This window comes from Gymnodraco acuticeps, unplaced genomic scaffold (assembly GCF_902827175.1).
Source record: "Gymnodraco acuticeps unplaced genomic scaffold, fGymAcu1.1, whole genome shotgun sequence".
Taxonomy (NCBI): domain Eukaryota; kingdom Metazoa; phylum Chordata; class Actinopteri; order Perciformes; family Bathydraconidae; genus Gymnodraco; species Gymnodraco acuticeps.
Window position 1 is genome coordinate 3,813,234 of NW_022990459.1, and position 17,958 is coordinate 3,831,191.

Below are 17,958 nucleotides of genomic sequence, written 5' to 3' on the forward strand. Positions count from 1 at the left end.
CCACCTCTGTTTCCTACTTCTTACTTGCTACCCTTTTCCCTCAACCTATCCTAAGGGAGTCCATGTATGTAGACACGTTAGTTTAGCTGCTATAGGCTTGAACTGTTGGGGGGGGGGGCACCTTACTCCGTCTTTCTGGCTGTTTGTACCTGTGTACTCTCGTGTTCCGATTAACCCAGTTTCCCCCAAATCTCTTTTTTGTGTCCAAATATACGCCGGGATCCTGAGTCGAGGCTAATCCTGTTGCTGTGGTCGTGTGTCCTGGATCCTCTATCCTGAGTCCTGGATCTGAGTCCTGCTTCGAGTCGTGGCTGAACCTGTCTCTGCGGTCCTGCCAGACTCTCACCATACTACTTCCCTGATGGCTCCCACAAGATTGCTGACATCCTCGTAGATTCATCTTCTTATTACAGACACATGCATTTCCAAACATTTGGTCTACCTATGCTGTAAAATGTATTATCTCTTCGATTTACACACGGCATCTATTGCACGTCTGTCCGTCCTGGGAAAGGGATCCCTCCTCTGTTGCTCTCCCTGAGGTTTCTCCCATTTTTCCCTTTAAACTGTGGGTTTTCTCCGGAAGTTTTTCCTTGTACGATGTGAGGGTCTAAGGACAGAGGGTGTCGTATTGTCATACTGATATTCTGTACACACTGTGAAGTCCACTGAGACAAATGTAACATTTGTGATATTGGGCTATATAAATAAACATTGATTGATTGACTTTTAGGCGTAGCATACAGTAAACAGACCAAACAAAAAATAACCAATAAAGAAAAACAATTGTGAAAAAATAAATGATGTACTTTTTGAAGTTAAGAAGTAGCCTAAACATATTTTTATGTTTTTGGGACCTTTATTTAATCTTGTATTGACAACTACAGTAAGAGAACCAAATCAAGTTATATCCAAAATGTAGAAAATGTTTAATATAAAAGTGATGTAGGCTACTTTTTGGAGTGAATTAAAAGACATACTAAAATCAGTTTGTTATTGTTCGTTTAATGATGAGTAATTATCCTTAACATGTGGTTGGAAGTATAATTATTGCTCGATGTCCGAAACTATATATTAAAACATATATACACATTTTATATATGTTTTTTAATAACATATTTAGCATTGTCACAAGTATCTGTGGGTCACTCGCTGTGAGTGGTGTGTCGCAGGCTGCGGGAGCCCCAGCATCCTCCCGGTGAGGTCAGAGCAGCCGGCGGGCGGCGCATCGCTACCTGGCGGACATCCTGCACGGCTCAGAGTTTCACAAGTGCCATGGACTTCCTGGTACGGGACCATGGACGGTTAGTGCTCCAGTTTGCCCGGGGGAACTACCTGCCGCGATGTGATCGAGGAGGACCCGTCGAGTTGAGAGCAAGGTGAGCCTCCGGTACTGTGTTCGGTAATGTCGGTAGCTAATGTTGCAACTTGTCGAGCTCCTGAAATGCATCTGTCAGTGGAAACGATAGCGTTACTGCGGGCTGAATGACGGTAGCCCGGTAGCTTTTCAAAGTGAAATGGGACATGGCGTCAGGAGTTTTGGGGACTTTATTAAGCGTCTTAGTGAAATTATTTATGTTATTTTACGTTTACGAAACAGGGTTTAGTGTGTTTTAATATTGTTAACTTTGTGCTTATTTGTATTCACCGAGGCCTACCTAGCCAAACCCACCAATACAAAGCTAGCAGAGGACAACAACTAAACTTCCGGTATCGTCCTACAAAATAAAAGTCTTGTTTAATAGCAAACTGTAGTTACAAATAGGGTTTGGCATTTGCCGGGATAGAATATAAAATATACGTATATATTTTGGCAAATAAGATAAAAACATCCCCTGAAAATCATTGTATATTTGTGGTTTATACTTTTCTTTTAATTCCTCCTTTTTAATATTATTATTGTTTACAATGCCAGTATTGACGGTAGTGTCAATGTTTATGAAAGTAATGTTTTTACAGTTTGTGTTAACTTAAAGGAATAAGCTTTGGGTTTATTTACATGTTGGCTCAAAGAGTGAGTATAAAATGGGATAATTCCAACAACCATCTTTGAAAAAAATCTTACAGATCATTTACCTGATAGGGTTGCAGTGATACCCTGGAGTGTACAGTGAAGCTCTTAACTTTATTGAATTAAATGTTTACTTTAGTTTATGAACATTAATATTCAGGTATTAACCCAGTTATTTTATATCGAGTGTCAACCCTCTTTGATTCCGGTTGTATTTTGGCTGAATGATTAGAACTTAACATGGCCGAAACCGCCGCGGAAGCCTCCCGCAAGGGAATCAATGCGGCCCGGGCACCAATCACGGCCTCCCATTGGTTGTAGCCTTGAGATCTGAGCCTTTTGATTGGCTGCGAGGGCCTGTCACTCACATTATGAACTCGGAGCTGCTACATTTATCTGCTCTAAATGAAGCGAGGAGCTCAGTTGTTTACATTCTAAAATGCAATAATATGTGGATATTAATATTATTGCGTGAGTGTGGGTTGTTTCAGAGAATGTGTTGAGTAAAGTTGAGCACCGTGTGTTGTTTCCTGCATCACGAGAGGGGGGGTAGAGTTACCTTTAGGAGCAAGATCCTTGAAGTTGCACAGAACTAGAATAAAAACGTATATATGGCGATTTTATTTCAAAATAAAAGCGTTACAAATGTCAGGTTTATGAGCAATATAACTGTATATAAAACGGAATGTATGAAACCATCACTATATTTTATAACTTTACACAGTAGAAGAGTATATCACAGAGTATGCATATAATTAGTTAATAAAGACGTACGAGCACACTTTGAAGTTATACATTATGAAGCTTAAATGCCCTGATTAGGGTGCCTTAAGACTTGAAAACATAATCTGACCATTTTGATGGAGCTATTACCAAGTCAGTATACACGCATATGGTTCTAAGAGAAACATTTTATTTTGAAAGTTCCTGTCGTTAATTATATGTATACAATGTTGGAGACTTCACAATGGTCCTTCAATCCTTCCTATCCCGCTTCAGGATAATGCGGCTTGACCCAGGCCAAAGGCTTTACAGTTTAACAACACAAGACGTGTGTAGTACCACTTAGCTAAAAGAGGTTTTAAGGCCATAAACCTTTAAATATGTAGTTCACCTGCCTGACTGTAGTGTTAAATTAAGCATAAGGTAATGTTTTACCTTCAGTATCAAGCAAAAACTGTTCAATCAGAAAGAAAAGAAACAACACTTTTTTTTCAAAGCCTCTTTCCTCATATCTTTTGGAAAAGTAATTTTAAATTCAGAGTCAAGGTTGGGTTCTGGTATTCAGTGTCGGTCTGCGATGAAATAAGCTATGTGTCAGGGTCGGACAATTCGCTTTATCAGCTTTTATTTGGAGCCAATTGTGTCACTGCTGAGTTGATTTTTTGGGATCAGGCCTTTCCTATCCGATACACTAAAGAGATTGGAAGCTAAGTAGACGCAACATTCCTCGAAAAGTCAAGTCCTGTCGCACAACTTCTACTATTACTACTACTACTACTACTACTACTACTACTACTACTACTACTACAACTACTACTACTACTACTACAACTTCTACTACTACAACTCCTACTACCACTACTACAACTACTACTACAACTTCTACTACTACTACTACTACTACTACTACTACTACTACTACAATTCATAGTGAAACTGAGGACTAACAACTTGTCTTGATAAACATATATGATCTTCTACACTTGTAAAAATGGCTCCTCCTCAACTTTGTTGCTGTGCAATGGATACATTAGTTTGATTTTGAAGCATTCATGCATTGCCCCATCTAGAATGTACTTTTACATTGCAAGTGCAAAAGTGCATTGTCTCAGGATATATTTTGCAGAAGAAAGCCTTCTAAACAATGTCAGTTTGGCAAAGGAAAACACTAAATTCTTGAAAGAAGAATCCAGGAGCAACATGTTGTTTTTTTTAGGCCTTTCACTACATGAGTGTGTGGCCTAGACTGACCTACAGCTGTACCCTTTCCCGAGCGATAAAAGCTCGCTGCTGCAGCATTCTGAGATGAAAGACCTGACTTTTCTTCATGCCACCCTGCTGCCAGAACACCATTGTTAACTGACCTTTTTACACTCAACCTCCTGCTGACTTCATACACTGCGTGGCATTTAAGAGAGCCAGTGAATGTGAGGCACATTTGCACCCTGCTAAGAATGGTTACAGCTACAGATTTCCCCACAGAATGGTATTTTTCTTGAAGTCAACATTTAGACATCATCACATGCTTTCGCTTGCTTTACTGATATGAGATATAGATGTGTCTACAGCTGTGGACTACTGTTGTTTTTATTCACACATTCTGTTTTATGTCCCACCAACAATCTAAAGTCAAATATATGGAATTTTAAAGAGTCCTAAAGAGAGAAAAAGCAGCAAATCAATTTGACAAGACGGAACTAAAGCGAATGTTTGGCATTTTGTTTTGGTTGGATCAATTAATTGACATGTTTATTGTAATTTGGTGAGAAAGTATCATTACAACAAACTAAAAGCAGCACATCTTCACGTTTGACAAGCTAGAACTAATGTTTGGCATTTGTTATTGACTTTAACATTTTAGTTGGATCAACTTGTGTCAAATTTGATTAGGAAGTGTCATTATAATTAGTTCTGGTTTAGCTTTAGTACAGACAACCTCTTAAAAAACTATTTTGAACATCTTACACCACTGAATCCAGCGCATTGTAAATGTAGGATTTGACCTGCACCCAACTACCTTAATCTTTATAAATCTAACCATAATGTCCAGAATGGGTAAACAATATAACAATGTGTGTGGGTCCACAGAACAGTTCCCCGGCGCAGAGTTGTAGCCGCAGTTGGATTTGTGGCTCAGTGGCAGAGAGGAAATGGAAAAGCCCTGCAGCCTTCAGGGTCAACAACCACAAATTAGTTCATCTCCAGCGTCTCTACAGAGCCCTTCCAAAAACAATACAAAGAGTCATTGTGTGTGAGATTGAAAGTGTGTGTGTGTGTGTGTGTGTGTGTGTGTGTGTTGTGTGTGGTGTGTGTGGTGTGTGTGTGTGTGTGTGTGTGTGTGTGTGTGTGTGTGTGTGTGTGGTGTGTGTGTGTGTGTGTGTGTGTGTGTGTGTGTGGTGTGTGTGTGTGTGTGTGTGTGTGTGTGTGTGTGTGTGTGTGTGTGTGTGTGGTGTGTGTGTGTGTGTGTGTTGTGTTTTGTGTGTGTGTGTGTGGGTGTGTGGGTGTGTGTGTGTGTGTGGTGTGTGTGTTTGTGTTGTGTTGTTGAAAGTGAAGGTATTTTCAGGTAGCTTTCTAAATTCCAAGACAGGTTTGGTCCAACTGAATGTCTGTAACATAGCAACACAGTATTAGCCATCTCTCGCCGCTTATATGTGTATTTCTTCTTCTGTGGTTTTTTACTATATTATAACTTATCTGAAAATGTTCTTTCTATTAGCAGAAATGATACACCAAGAACCCTGAAAAATACTTTTAAGTTAACTATATTTGAAGGATATACTTATATTTTGTCTTCTTTTGACTGAGCTTCACAACTTTATACTTTTTCGGCAGGAGCCAAATAAATATCAGTATGGATGGAAACACCTAGCCTATATATATATAACGTCTTTTTTGAAAAAGCTGTTTTAAAGAAACAGTTTGTGGATATAGAAACGCTGCTTGTTTTCTTTTTTTAAGTGTGATGACGGCATTGAATATAACGATAGATATTAAAAGCTTCATTTGGAAACCTCAATAAAGCTTAAAATGTAAACATAAGATAAAGACATTTGCTACAGCCCTAATTGCATCAATCCTCTGATCTGATTCTCAGCATGGAAGCAAAATAACGTTGTTCCCAAAATCAAGCTTTCTCTTTTAAAAAGTCTTCACAAGACATCTGCAGGTCAGCTGAAGTGTTTCAGTATATTGCAGCAGAATCCAACTCTACACCAGGCACGCAGCCCACCCATACACCAGATGTAGTCCACACACACACACACACACACACACACACACACACACACACACACACACACACACACACACACACACACACACACACACACACACACACACACACACACAGAGCATTCCCCCACTGCTGTCCAGACCCTGGCACCGGGCTGCTGCTGCTGCCTGTCTTTATTGGGTAGCTGATCCCCGCTGGCTCCATGCTCGCTCCTTTAATGCCCGGCTACAGAGCAGCACCAGAAGCTGAGCTGCCCTCTAGTGTGTGTGTGTGTGTGTGTGTGTGTGTGTGTGTGTGTGTGTGTGTGTGTGTGTGTGTGTGTGTGTGTGTGTGTGTGTGTGTGTGTGTGTGTGTGTGTGTGTGTGTGTGTGTGTGTGTGTGTGTGTGTGTGTGTGTGTGTGTGTGTGTGTGTGTGTGTGTGTGTGTGTGTGTGTGTTGCATTGGCTTACAGACCCTGCATCAGATGTAACTAACCTCGTGACACAGCGGTGTTTGGCAAATAAGGGTTTTTAGAAAGGCTGATACGGATAATACTGGATAAATGTGCTACCAGCTGCCTCTTCTCACATTTCAGTTAGCATGTCAGAGGGTAGATACAGAGAGGTGGACCCAGTCTGAGGTTTACATGGTTAGTGTGTAACACTCTATAACAGCAGGGTCCCACAGCTTTACAACACAGAACAAAGAGGGGCAGGTTCTCCAGAAGCATTGTGCTCCTGTTAATAGATTTCAGATTGAAGCTGCCATTAAAGAGTACAGTTATTACCATCAAATATCGGTGCAGGAAATATTCTTAAACTATATGTTCGACTAAAGTTGAGCATGATAAATTAAGCGCGCTGTATATGTGATGCTGTATTGCATTGCATCTGTATAAAAATAGAATTTGATATTAGGGGGAATCACCATTTTTGAAACATTATTCACATTGAAATTGAAAAATGTATTCAAGGATCTGTACTAAACAAGGATTTTGATTGAGTCCGTAGAATACAGTTTGAAGACTGGGCAGCACCACAATTATGAATATATAACGATATCTTTCACATGTTGTGCCTTTACTAAATATAGCACGATGAATGTTAAACTGGTCCATTTCGGGATTTCCGATATAATTGTGCACACTTAATCATCCCCTCATTAAAATCCAATGTGTGACATCAGAGTTCAGCTGAGTTAAGTGTGGAGGACGGCTCTGTTAGGGTCAGGGTGATCATGGTGTCTCAGCCCGGGTTAGAGGGGGACATATGGTGGATCTAATCCCAGGTCACAGCCCCCCCCCCAGGGGATATTAGCGGTGCTTAGCAGGACCGATCAACCGTGTCGTCGCTACTAAACTCACGTGTTGTTGCTTAAAGTTCCTCTGTGTTCAGCACTTAGTACTTTATGGAGCTTCGACCTGAGTCTCTGTAGTTTGGAGTTTAGTTTCCCTCTTGTTTGACTTTTCTGTGATTACTTTCAGCCGTTTAAGAGCTATATCTTGAGTTACTGAAACCAGACTTTTCCTGCTCTCGACGCTTAAGATTAAAAATGTTCCACTGGGTTTGGAAAAAATTAACTAATTAATTACGACTGACATTGTAATCATGATATAATTCATGATATCGGGATTCACAAATGTGTCCTTGTTCATGTTGCAAATAGAGCTGCTGTGATGCAAGAAACATGTCAGACTTGATCTGACAAAGTATTGTTGTATCATATTGTATTGTAGGTATCGTATTGCCTCTCTATCATTGTAAAATGATCATGGGGGGCATTTATTTTTTTCGTAGCAAATATGTTTTGTTAAGTCTGTAGATACAATTTGTAGTTCAGGATATCCCTGCAGCTCCACAATATTTCATTTTGGCACAAATCTGACTTTTTTAACGAATATCGTGCTTCCAGCTATTTGAATATTGCAATTCTCCATAGTGCGCCTTTGATACAATTCCAATGAATTATGCAGCAACTTTACCTTGCAGTGCGGTGAAGTAGAAAAACACTCAATAATAATAATAATACACAAATAAATATGCTAATCAAATATATCATTAGCAGCCTCCTGTTCTCTTACAAACCTAGATGTTTGAAATCCTTTGTCCTTTTTTAAGCCTGCGTCTAAAACAAAATGCGCTTTCACTAAATAGAGTTCAAACCTCTCTAAATAATTGTAAATCCAACGTGGAGGAGAATGATGGAGATAGCGGTGACCGGAAGGCAGCCTCAGCTCTCTCCACCTGTCGTTGGATGGAGCTCAGCAGCACAGACTGCTGCTCTGCTGTGGAGCTTTCTGCTGACAGCGGCTGCTTTCACTCGCAGCCCGGGAGGATATTGGATTCACCGGCATCTGCAGTAGTCAAGCTCATGGCAAGATAAGGGGTGGGGGGAGAAAGGGGGCTTAATTTGTTCATCACCTGCATCATTTCCCCCCCCCCCCCCTCTTTCCTGGCCAACCCCTCATCCAGTAAACATCTGCAGTGATCAAATGACCCATTATTACCGCATACTATCATCAGATTACTGTTATGTAGTCCAATGACCGGGCTGATTTGGATGGGTGGCATGCACACACACACACACACACACACACACACACACACACACACACACAACACACACACACACACACACACACACACACACACACACACACACACACACACACACACACACACACACACACACACACACACACACACACACACACAAACCAGGGCTGTTCATTCCGCTCTGTGCCCTGCCATTTCTCTCCCAGTGAAATGTTAATGAGCAGGTCCACGTCCTTAATCAACTGTGTGTGCGGTCGATTTCATAACATGTTTGTCCATTTCGATGATATAGTGTAGAAAATGGAGTCCTATTTTCATCAATTTGTCTATTAATTGCTAGAAAATAGTGAAATCGACATTTCCCAAACTCCAATGGATGACTTCAGGTGTCAAGTTTTGTATATGCAATCCTTTGATTCCCAGAAATATTAAGGAAATAAAATGTAAAAACAACTAATCTATGTTTTACAGGCTTGAGTGTTTGTCTTTGTTTCTGTTCAGTGTATTCTGGGTGTGCAGAAGTGATTATAGATATCTTCTTTTCCTCATCAGGTCATGAGTGCCTCTACGAAAGCCCCAGTGGAGAATAACCTCACCTGTCCAAAGCCCTGCCCTGCCTGGGCCTCGCCCTGCCCCCCCACCCCTGTACTCCCACCATGAGTAAGTTGCTGTTTCTGTTATTTGCTCATCGAAAAAACGAGTGGTTGTTAACGTATGTTTTTTCCACTTTGGCAAGATCCATGTTCCAGCATGTTAAAGGAAATGGGATTATCGTTTGTTTATGTGTCTTAAAATCAATGTTTCCTGTTTCTACTGCCTTCAAACATCTATCCAAAGACTGTTCTCTTTATATTAAGAGGATAGAAACACCTGCGCTACAGCTTTCTGACGTATTCAACCATGAATCACATGAACATCAGAACAGATTTTGGTCTAATACATCATCTCCATGTCGGTGGGGAGGCGATACTCTTAGATCCTAGAAAAAGGTGATGCACGGATGCATATTGTGTGCAGTGTTGTAGTTCAAATACTCTCGATGTGCCTTCAACCTGCCCCCCCCCCCCCCCCCCCCCATGGCAGAAACATATGGCTCAGAGAGGAGCAAGCGCTGCAACCCTCACAGCCTTATTACTCATCAATCACACCGCAAAGCATGATGGGAGGGCAAGTGTGCACTCCATCAGCTCTATCTACAGAATGTGTGTGTGTGCGTCTATCTGCACTGCTGTATGTCGTGGTGGACTGTATGACATGGCCTCACATGTCGGCTCAGTGTGAGTCATCCAGTAAGGCCAGGAGGCAGTATATTCTGTTAATGTTGTACATGCATGTGTGTTACGTCTCACACACACACACACACACACACACACACACACACACACACACACACACACACACACACACACACACACACACACACACACACACACACACACACACAGTACAGACATACATACACACACTGCGCCACAACACCGTTTTCACCAGGAAGGGGTGTGTCCTGTGTAGTGCTGAACAAGCACGGGTGATCTGGATGAAACCAATACCAATGGAATCTTATGAAACCTTTATTTGTCATGATATGGTAAATATATGCTAAATCACTTGGATTAAAATACATTATTGGTTAGAGAATTATTGGTTATTGAATCATTCATTTGGAAATTGGGCTTAGAAATAAGGTAGACGAGTGTGTTATGTAGTCATCTCGCAAGCATGGTTTCTCAATGTGATTTTACATATGGCACCTTTATTAACGGAGATTAGCAAGATAAACTAAACAATAATGATGTTTTAAAACAGGAAGTTTATAACTGTCTTGATGATATAATGTAGGGGTCACTATTGGTGCAGTCGGAAACCCTTGAACAGAAACTACCTTCGTCAAGGAGGTTATTTGTTTGGTTGGATTGTTTGTCTGCAGGATTACAAAAAAAACTCCTGGCCCCGATTTCCATGAAACTTGTCGGAAGAGTGTATCATTGGCCAATAAGGAACCCCTTCAGTTTTGGAGCAGACCATGTGATCTCTAAAAGCCCTTTCTGATGTAAATAAGATGATAAACAGTAGAATGTGTTTTTGTAATTCAGCTATAACTATCAAATCATTCGAGAACATTCATTCCCCTGATCGAAATTGCCTTAAAGGCCTGGGGGAAAAAAAGAAAATGTGGTAGGACTTTATATTAAGGTATACACATATTCACCATCAACTAGTTGTTTATTAACATGCATATTGGCAGTTTATAAAACGCTTATTAATACCCTATTCTACAAATACTAGGCCATTAGTTTTTCCTCAATAACCCTCTAATTAGTGCTTATTTATTGCAAGTAAGGAAGTTGTTGCACATGAGTTTTGGTCTTAATATGCTCTGCTCAATATGGGCCTAATAAGGCAGCAGTACCACAAGCATATTAAGACCAAAACTCATGTGCAAAACAACTTCCTATAGGGCATTAATAAGCGTTTTATGATGACTAATAAAGAGCCAATATATCTCAATAGTAACAAATCCCAAACACTATTGAGTCATATACAGTATCTATCGATTGCCCTGCTAAGCTAAACATGTGTCAAAATGCTAGATGTAGCATTTTTGGCTCCACACTCCCAGCTCTGCCCTCTCAGACCTTCCTGCTTTCTTCCCAGTTTAGCTCCCTTCACAGTGAGGCTTGAACAGGAGCCAGCGTTTCCTCCTGCTGGTGTCACCCGGTGCCATTTCACCGTGCAGAGCTGTGAGGCTGCATATCTGTATACAGGGGAGGTGGAACTGGGTTACCAGGGCAACCCAGCGCATGTGAGGCGTTTACTTGAAGGCGATTGGATTAAACAAGACGCTGCTGAAGGGTTTAACCCGATTACTGCCGTTTCCCTCTGCACACTGGTACACAAACAGGTGTGTGTGTGTGTGTGTGTGTGTGTCAGGGGCAGTTGATCTGATTGATTGGAAGTGATGAAAATGGACGAAAAAGTAATTGAGTGGAGTCATGTAACAGTGAGGAAAAGGCCGCTGGCAGCTTTGTGGTGTATGTGCTGGCTGCACGAATGTGTGAGTGTTTACAAGGCAACAGTAAATACAAACAGCTGGTAAGGCAGCAGAGGGCAAGAAGAGGAAGAAGTGGGGGTTTGACGTCAGCAGCGGTGACAGCCCGAAGATCTACGACGATATGGGATCACCAGCATGGCAGTCAACGAATATTACCCACAATGCTCTCTCTCTCTCTCTCTCTCTCTCTCTCTCTCTCTCTCGCTCTCTCTGCTCTCTCTCTCTCTCTCTCTCTCTCTCTCTCCTCTCTCTGCTCTCTCTGCTCTCTCTCTCTCTTCTGTCCACCCTCTGACTCTTCTAATTCCCACCCCCCTCTTCTATCTCTCTTCTTTGCCCTCTGCTGCCTTATCAGCTGTTTGTATTTACTGTTGCCTTGTAAACACTCACACATTCGTGCAGCCACACACATCTGTTGTCTAAGGTCTCAATAGAAGCTCCCGAATCTCCCACCTTTGTGGTAAAACCATATACAGTCTATGGGTAAAACACGGTGGCTGTTTGCTGGGTCATGCAGGCCTGGGAGAGGTTAGCGGATCACTCTGATTTATTGGCCTCTGGTGCAGGCCATGTTTGGAGGGTTTTGTGTGAACTCCAGAACATTTACTCCTGTTTTAATTTATTCCATGTTTATCTTGCCTTTCAAAGACAGGAAGGCAGGAAATGGCTCAAACTAGGGCTGGGCATTATATTGATATTTTAACGATATCATGGCATAAGACTATATTTGGTCTTAGATTTTGTGTCTTTTCCTGATTTTCAAGAAGAAGAAAATATATATATATTTTACTACCATAACACATTTTCCCATTTTGAAAATGTTTTGCTTAAAGAATGTTTTTTTTCACATATCTCTGTCAAGGTTCTAAGAATAGAGAGTGCTGTTAGGTTCTAAAAACCTCTACAAAAATTAAAGATCGAGAAAATATATGTCGTCCTTATGAGGTGTATGGCATGCTTTGTTAGGAGTTATGATCCCATTGTGGTTTGCAGAAATGTAGTTGGACTCGTCTTTAACTTTATGAGAGTACCACTTATGAGTCATGTTGTCATGCATTTTCATGAGGCGATGCAGCAAAACCAAACAAACACAGGCAAAAATGCAACAAATTGAACTCAACCATTGTGGTTCAAAACAGACACAAGAGTCAGCCAAACTCTCAGTGAACTTTCGTAGCAAGCAAGTCTGAGATCTGCTACGATGCACCCGATGGATTTCAACTATAAATGACACCCTCGTGAAAATAAGACAAAACTAACAATAAGACCTTGAGGACTGGGTTCTGGATCTTTAGCTGTTTAAAAAAGATGAGGACAGCTTTCTACTCTGAATGTGTAATGTATCCACATGGACAACATTATTAAGCATGCATTCTGACGCTAAATGTCACCTTGACTTTAAATGATTTCTTAATATTTTTGCAAGTACTATTAAGAAGAAGAAGAATTCTAGCGTTATATTTAAGCAATAGCTCACGACAGGCCGTGGTATATGCTCATTATATCACAGCTAAGGGGCGTGGTTCGGCCCGGTTACCAAGTGTGGCAATATGAAAGAAAAATACACACTCTAATTTAAATAGTTTTTATTAGTAAATAATGATGTTCAAAATAAAATAGTCCCTCCGTTGCCTTCTGCACGAAACATAGTGCGAGGTGGTTGCTATGCAACAACACTAACAGCTAGCGAACATATTAGACAGAGAGCGTTGATCCATTATTTTGCTATTTATTTACATTCATTTGTATGTTGCCGTTTATTGTGCACCCACTGAAAACCTGTCCAGCATCAGTAGCATGGCTTACGTGGTTACTTGTATAGGTTGAGGTTGTTCTAGCTGTTGCTTGGCGTGGTGAGAATATTGCTCCACTTTCTCCGGTCCCCGAGCTTTCGCACCTGTGGCTACTAACGGTCATCATTTCTCTGCTTTGTTTCAAGACCCGCATCAGAAAGCTTTTGAATTGTGGTACTTTTCCAGTTGGTCTACCTGCTCTTCACGTAGCTCTGCATGTCGTCGTTTAGGTGCTTTTTTTTCTGGAGATAGGCACTCCTCAATCCACTCCTCCATAGTAAGACCCCCCCCCCCCCCCGGAGGTCGAAGTTAATCTTAAATGTTTCCATCTTATGCTTTGTAAGTTTGTTTCGTAACGGAAGAAATGTAAATATATTTATAAAACTGACAAGTCAAATCAAGCAATCTGATTGGTCGATAGTGTTTTTGCAGACCTCTTTGATTACAGATTTGAAAACATCGTTGCTTGCTTTAAAAGTAGCTCAATTCATTATGTCAAACCTTGGAAAGTATCTAGATATCCCTGCCATAATGCCAAAGGAACTGCACACTGAATATGTTTTGCCGTTTGATGTCTATGTCTGGACCGCTGCGTAAAAAGGAGGGTTTCTGCCCCGTTACTTCTCCGCTGCTTTCTTGTTCCAGTTTGAAAAGCCCAACGGTATACTGTTTTTCTCAGACGCGGAGGGATACTGTTGTGAAAAGTAACTTACAATTCTACCCGTGGTATACGCTCAGTATATCACGGCTAAGAACCAATCAGATTGCTTGATTTGACTTGTCCATTTTATAATGAGTGATATAACGCCTTCAAAAAGCCATGATTTAATAAATGTTCTCATAAAGACATGCCCTTGCTTCAAATGAGGATGTATTTTTGGGCCAAAATGTTTTGAAAGGAGCATTTTGTAAAGTGGAAACTTCCATAGCAGGACATGTAAGTAGCCACGAAGGACAGTGGAACTCAGTCTGAAGTCTGATTGGTCGAAAGGCTGCACACTTCAAACAGGAAATGACACGGGAGAGCAAACAGGAAGTGTGAGGCAGAGCGGTAATGTTGTTCTAGTGTGTTTTCTTTCCCGTCCGTTCCCATTCCCTCGCTCACTGTGGCCAAAGAGAGGAAGGAGAGAGGAAAGGGAGTGAGAAAGTCAGAGATGAGGGCATTCTGGGGGAATACCCCTCCGAAATTCCTCCCCCTCCACCCGTGGCTCCATCCACACACATGAAACTGTCCTGAACTGCTCTCCACCTTTCAAAATGCTGACTCAAACCTATTTGCTTTATTTTCTCCAAGAACGGTTGGACTGTAGTGATGTGCAGAAGTGTTTGCATTCAGACACTTGTGTTTTTAAGGCTGCCAGTTTTTGACGGTTGTTAAGAGTTTTATTGTCAGTTAGGAAAAACATTGGATTTTAAATAATATGTGACACTCCGGCTCTCTGCAATTGGACTTCTTCCAATAGGATGATGTTTCTACATGTCTTTTGGAAATGTAAGTAGGAAAAACAATTGTGATAATATATCAATACTGTTAGACTGTCTTCAACAAAAACTGGTCCAGAGTGACCAAACATCATTACCATAGCGTAACATTTTATTTCAGAGACTTTTCTCTTTTAATTTGCATCTCTAGGTGCTTTAACAAACTTTAAGTGCCATGCAAATGAAATATATATGTCATTGTTTAATATCATATTTCCCATATAAACATGTATGGGTTTGAATCATGGTTTGAATGCATTCTACATTTAGTTTGTAGGTAGCTTGTAAATCAAGAGCGCATTTCAGCCATCAGGATTCATCCTTTGGGCATCACAACTGGCTAAAACATCAGTGTTAGCTTCACAATGGGCCACTACATGCTCAGGGCTAAGTTTGAACTCAACTAGGAGCTGACCTGCATCTGCTAAAATGTGTTGAATTCTTCATGTTCGCATTGTTCTTGTGCATGGTGTCTCATTGGCATTCAGCTGCAGGACTCCGTGACGCACTGAAGCGCAGCAGGCAGCATTAATCAATGTGCCGAACAATCAGCACCCAGCCTAATTCAATCACCCCTCCAACAGAATGCTGCCATTAGGACAACAGAAGATTGTGTGTTCACACCGCTGTTAAGTCTGTTTGATTTGTCTGTGTGCTAGTCCTCTCCGACGCCCGAAGCGAACCCCTTCAGAGAGACAGAGTGGGAAGAAGAAGCATATAGAGAGCATAATTGAGAGAGTAAAATTGGGGTTGCCACTGTCTTGAAGTGTCCAAGATAGTCAGAAGTGCCAAAGTGCTGCCAGAAATGTGACTGATTGGTAATTGTCCTTTTCTATGGAGGGAGTTGTATGGGAAACAAAGGAGTGGCATCGAGTTTAAAAAGATTTTCACAGTTTTTTCTGGCAGGCAGAAAAAGATGTTCATCAATTCATGTTTTGATAATTGGAGACAGTTCTTGACTAATTCTGAGCAATGGCAACAATGGGGACTTTAAATCCACTGTTTCCTATTGAAATGTCTTTTCTATCCTTCCCAATGCCCTCTCCTCTTTTCTCATAATGTGATATTTCACATTTTCTTCCATCTCATCTGCCAAAACTTTCTCTCACATTTTCTGTCTTTGTAAATCCCTTTCTTTCTCACAAATCAATAGGGATCATCACGGGTGTGCTTCAACTACTAAAGATCACAAACTCACATCAGGAATCACAAGAATCCTGTATGAGGAACAGATTTATCGCTCTTCCAAAAGTACAATTCTGGACAAAAGACTGAATCCTTGTTGAACAGACACATTTAAATATGTGAAAGATAAACGCAACAGTTGTCTTTCAACGGCTGCAATCTTAACGGCTGTATGGAACTATTTTGATATTTTACTTACCTTTCTTTATAGTAATTTTTCAAGCACAAAGTATACAAACGTTCTGGTTTCAGAAAATGTGACAATTTACAGATTTCTTTTCTCATATGTGAAAGCATATCAAAATAATATATCTGTGGACTGTTGGTTAGACAAAACAAGCATATTGAAGACATCTTGGTGGGCTCTGAGAAATAGTGAATCCCATTTATTTTCAGTTGTTTTTACAAGCTACAGCTAAGGCTAAGCAATTTGAAAAAAAAACAATCTGCTGATGCAAACAATTGTTAGTTGGAGCTTTATTTACCAGTGCTAAAATACTTCTATCAACCTGCAACGTTTCCAATCATCCCCGCTCTCTACAGTTGTTGCTGGGTTTTTTCAAAATCTCTTCTCTCCGACATCTGAGATCGAACCCACGATCTCAACATTGACAGCCTCTCGATTGAAGAGAGGCGAGCCAAGCTTTTATCTGGCCTGTAGATTAAAGAAACGATGTATCAGCGACTACACCAGACTTGCAGTATCTGTCGGTTCTCTATCAAAGGGGTGTTGAGGCCAAACTCGGGGTGGACCTATTGATCTGTTGTTTGGGAGAGACCTCTGTATGACTAGACTTATGGATGCTGTCGAGAGGAGACTAAGGCCTCCATCAATACCTTTCTCTCTCATCCCCGCCTCTCTTTCTACTCCTTTACACTTTCTGTCTCTCACCTTAGTTACTCCTAATCCTCACATGTGGGACTGTTTAGATAATATCATTTGAAGTGCAAATTCAAAACCACCAAAGATTACATATTGATACTTGGAAAGCTTGTTTTCTAGAAGCTATTTCCCACAATGGCCACACAATGCCCCAACATGTATAACGGCCTATGTCATTTGATGTTTATTGTGCACATTACGAAAAAGACCCAAGTGATAATAAACCAGAATTAAAGTCTTTATAATTTAACACATTTGAAACATTAGACACTGCAGATACCATAGTCTAGTGGTCCCCGAGATGTCGGTCCCAAGAAGCTCTAAGGTCCAAAATGACATTAAATATATCGTAAATCGAGTATTTATTTATGTAAAGAAGAGCAAAGAAAAGGCCCATGAAGGCATTTCTCGATTGATTCTTTTTTTACCAATCTTCCCCTTCGAGTAACTGTCGGTACATTTATTCACCTGCCATGTATTTCGAAAGTGTCTACACTATAACATAACCATCTGGCTTTAATTGAATATTAAACAATCGTCAAGAATGGAAAATACAACAGGTACATCTACCTGCAGAATGTGGACCTAGCTACAACCTGTGTATGACTTTAGGAAACATGAAGCGTGGTGGTTTTGATGGATTTAATGTGCCACTTTTCTCCATTTAATTGTTGCTCCTGTAGTTGTAGAACACCATTATGTTTGAAAAAGGCCACATTTTCACCTCATGTAGTGGGGTCACAGCCTAGCAACAGTGGATCAGAGGCATAGCAACAGCAGCTGCAGAGTCGGTCCAGCTATGGAGTATAATTGGACCTTTTGACTCAGTGCCGGAGGATCGACACGCTAACAAATACGGACACTTCATCCCAAGGACTCATGTAGCACACAGCCCTGCCTGTGCTTTACAAAGTGTGCATGTTTGTGAGAAAGAAAAATCACCTGGTTTATTTAAACAGAGTGTGTTAAGCACCATCATATCAGAATGAATTGACAACCAGTCTAGTCGGATGTACTTTAAAGTGAAAGGTTAACATCGAGGTGATACATTTAGAGAAAGAACATT

At 40.8% G+C, this 17,958-nt stretch overlaps 1 protein-coding gene across 2 annotated transcripts in view; it reads left to right on the forward strand.

The window, feature by feature from the left end:
- Nucleotides 1-1,197: 1,197 nt before the first annotated feature.
- Nucleotides 1,198-17,958, forward strand: part of usp6nl (USP6 N-terminal like) — a 65,091-nt gene continuing 48,330 nt past the window's right edge. Inside the window, exons 1-2 of one of the 2 annotated variants that reach the window (XM_034225952.1) lie at nucleotides 1,198-1,379; nucleotides 9,053-9,160. In XM_034225952.1, the coding sequence (XP_034081843.1) occupies nucleotides 9,157-9,160 (4 nt within the window). In that variant the 5' untranslated portion in view covers nucleotides 1,198-1,379; nucleotides 9,053-9,156. Of the gene's footprint in view, nucleotides 1,380-9,052; nucleotides 9,161-14,451; nucleotides 14,835-17,958 lie in introns of those variants that run through there. The other variant, XM_034225951.1, reaches the window with a different exon arrangement.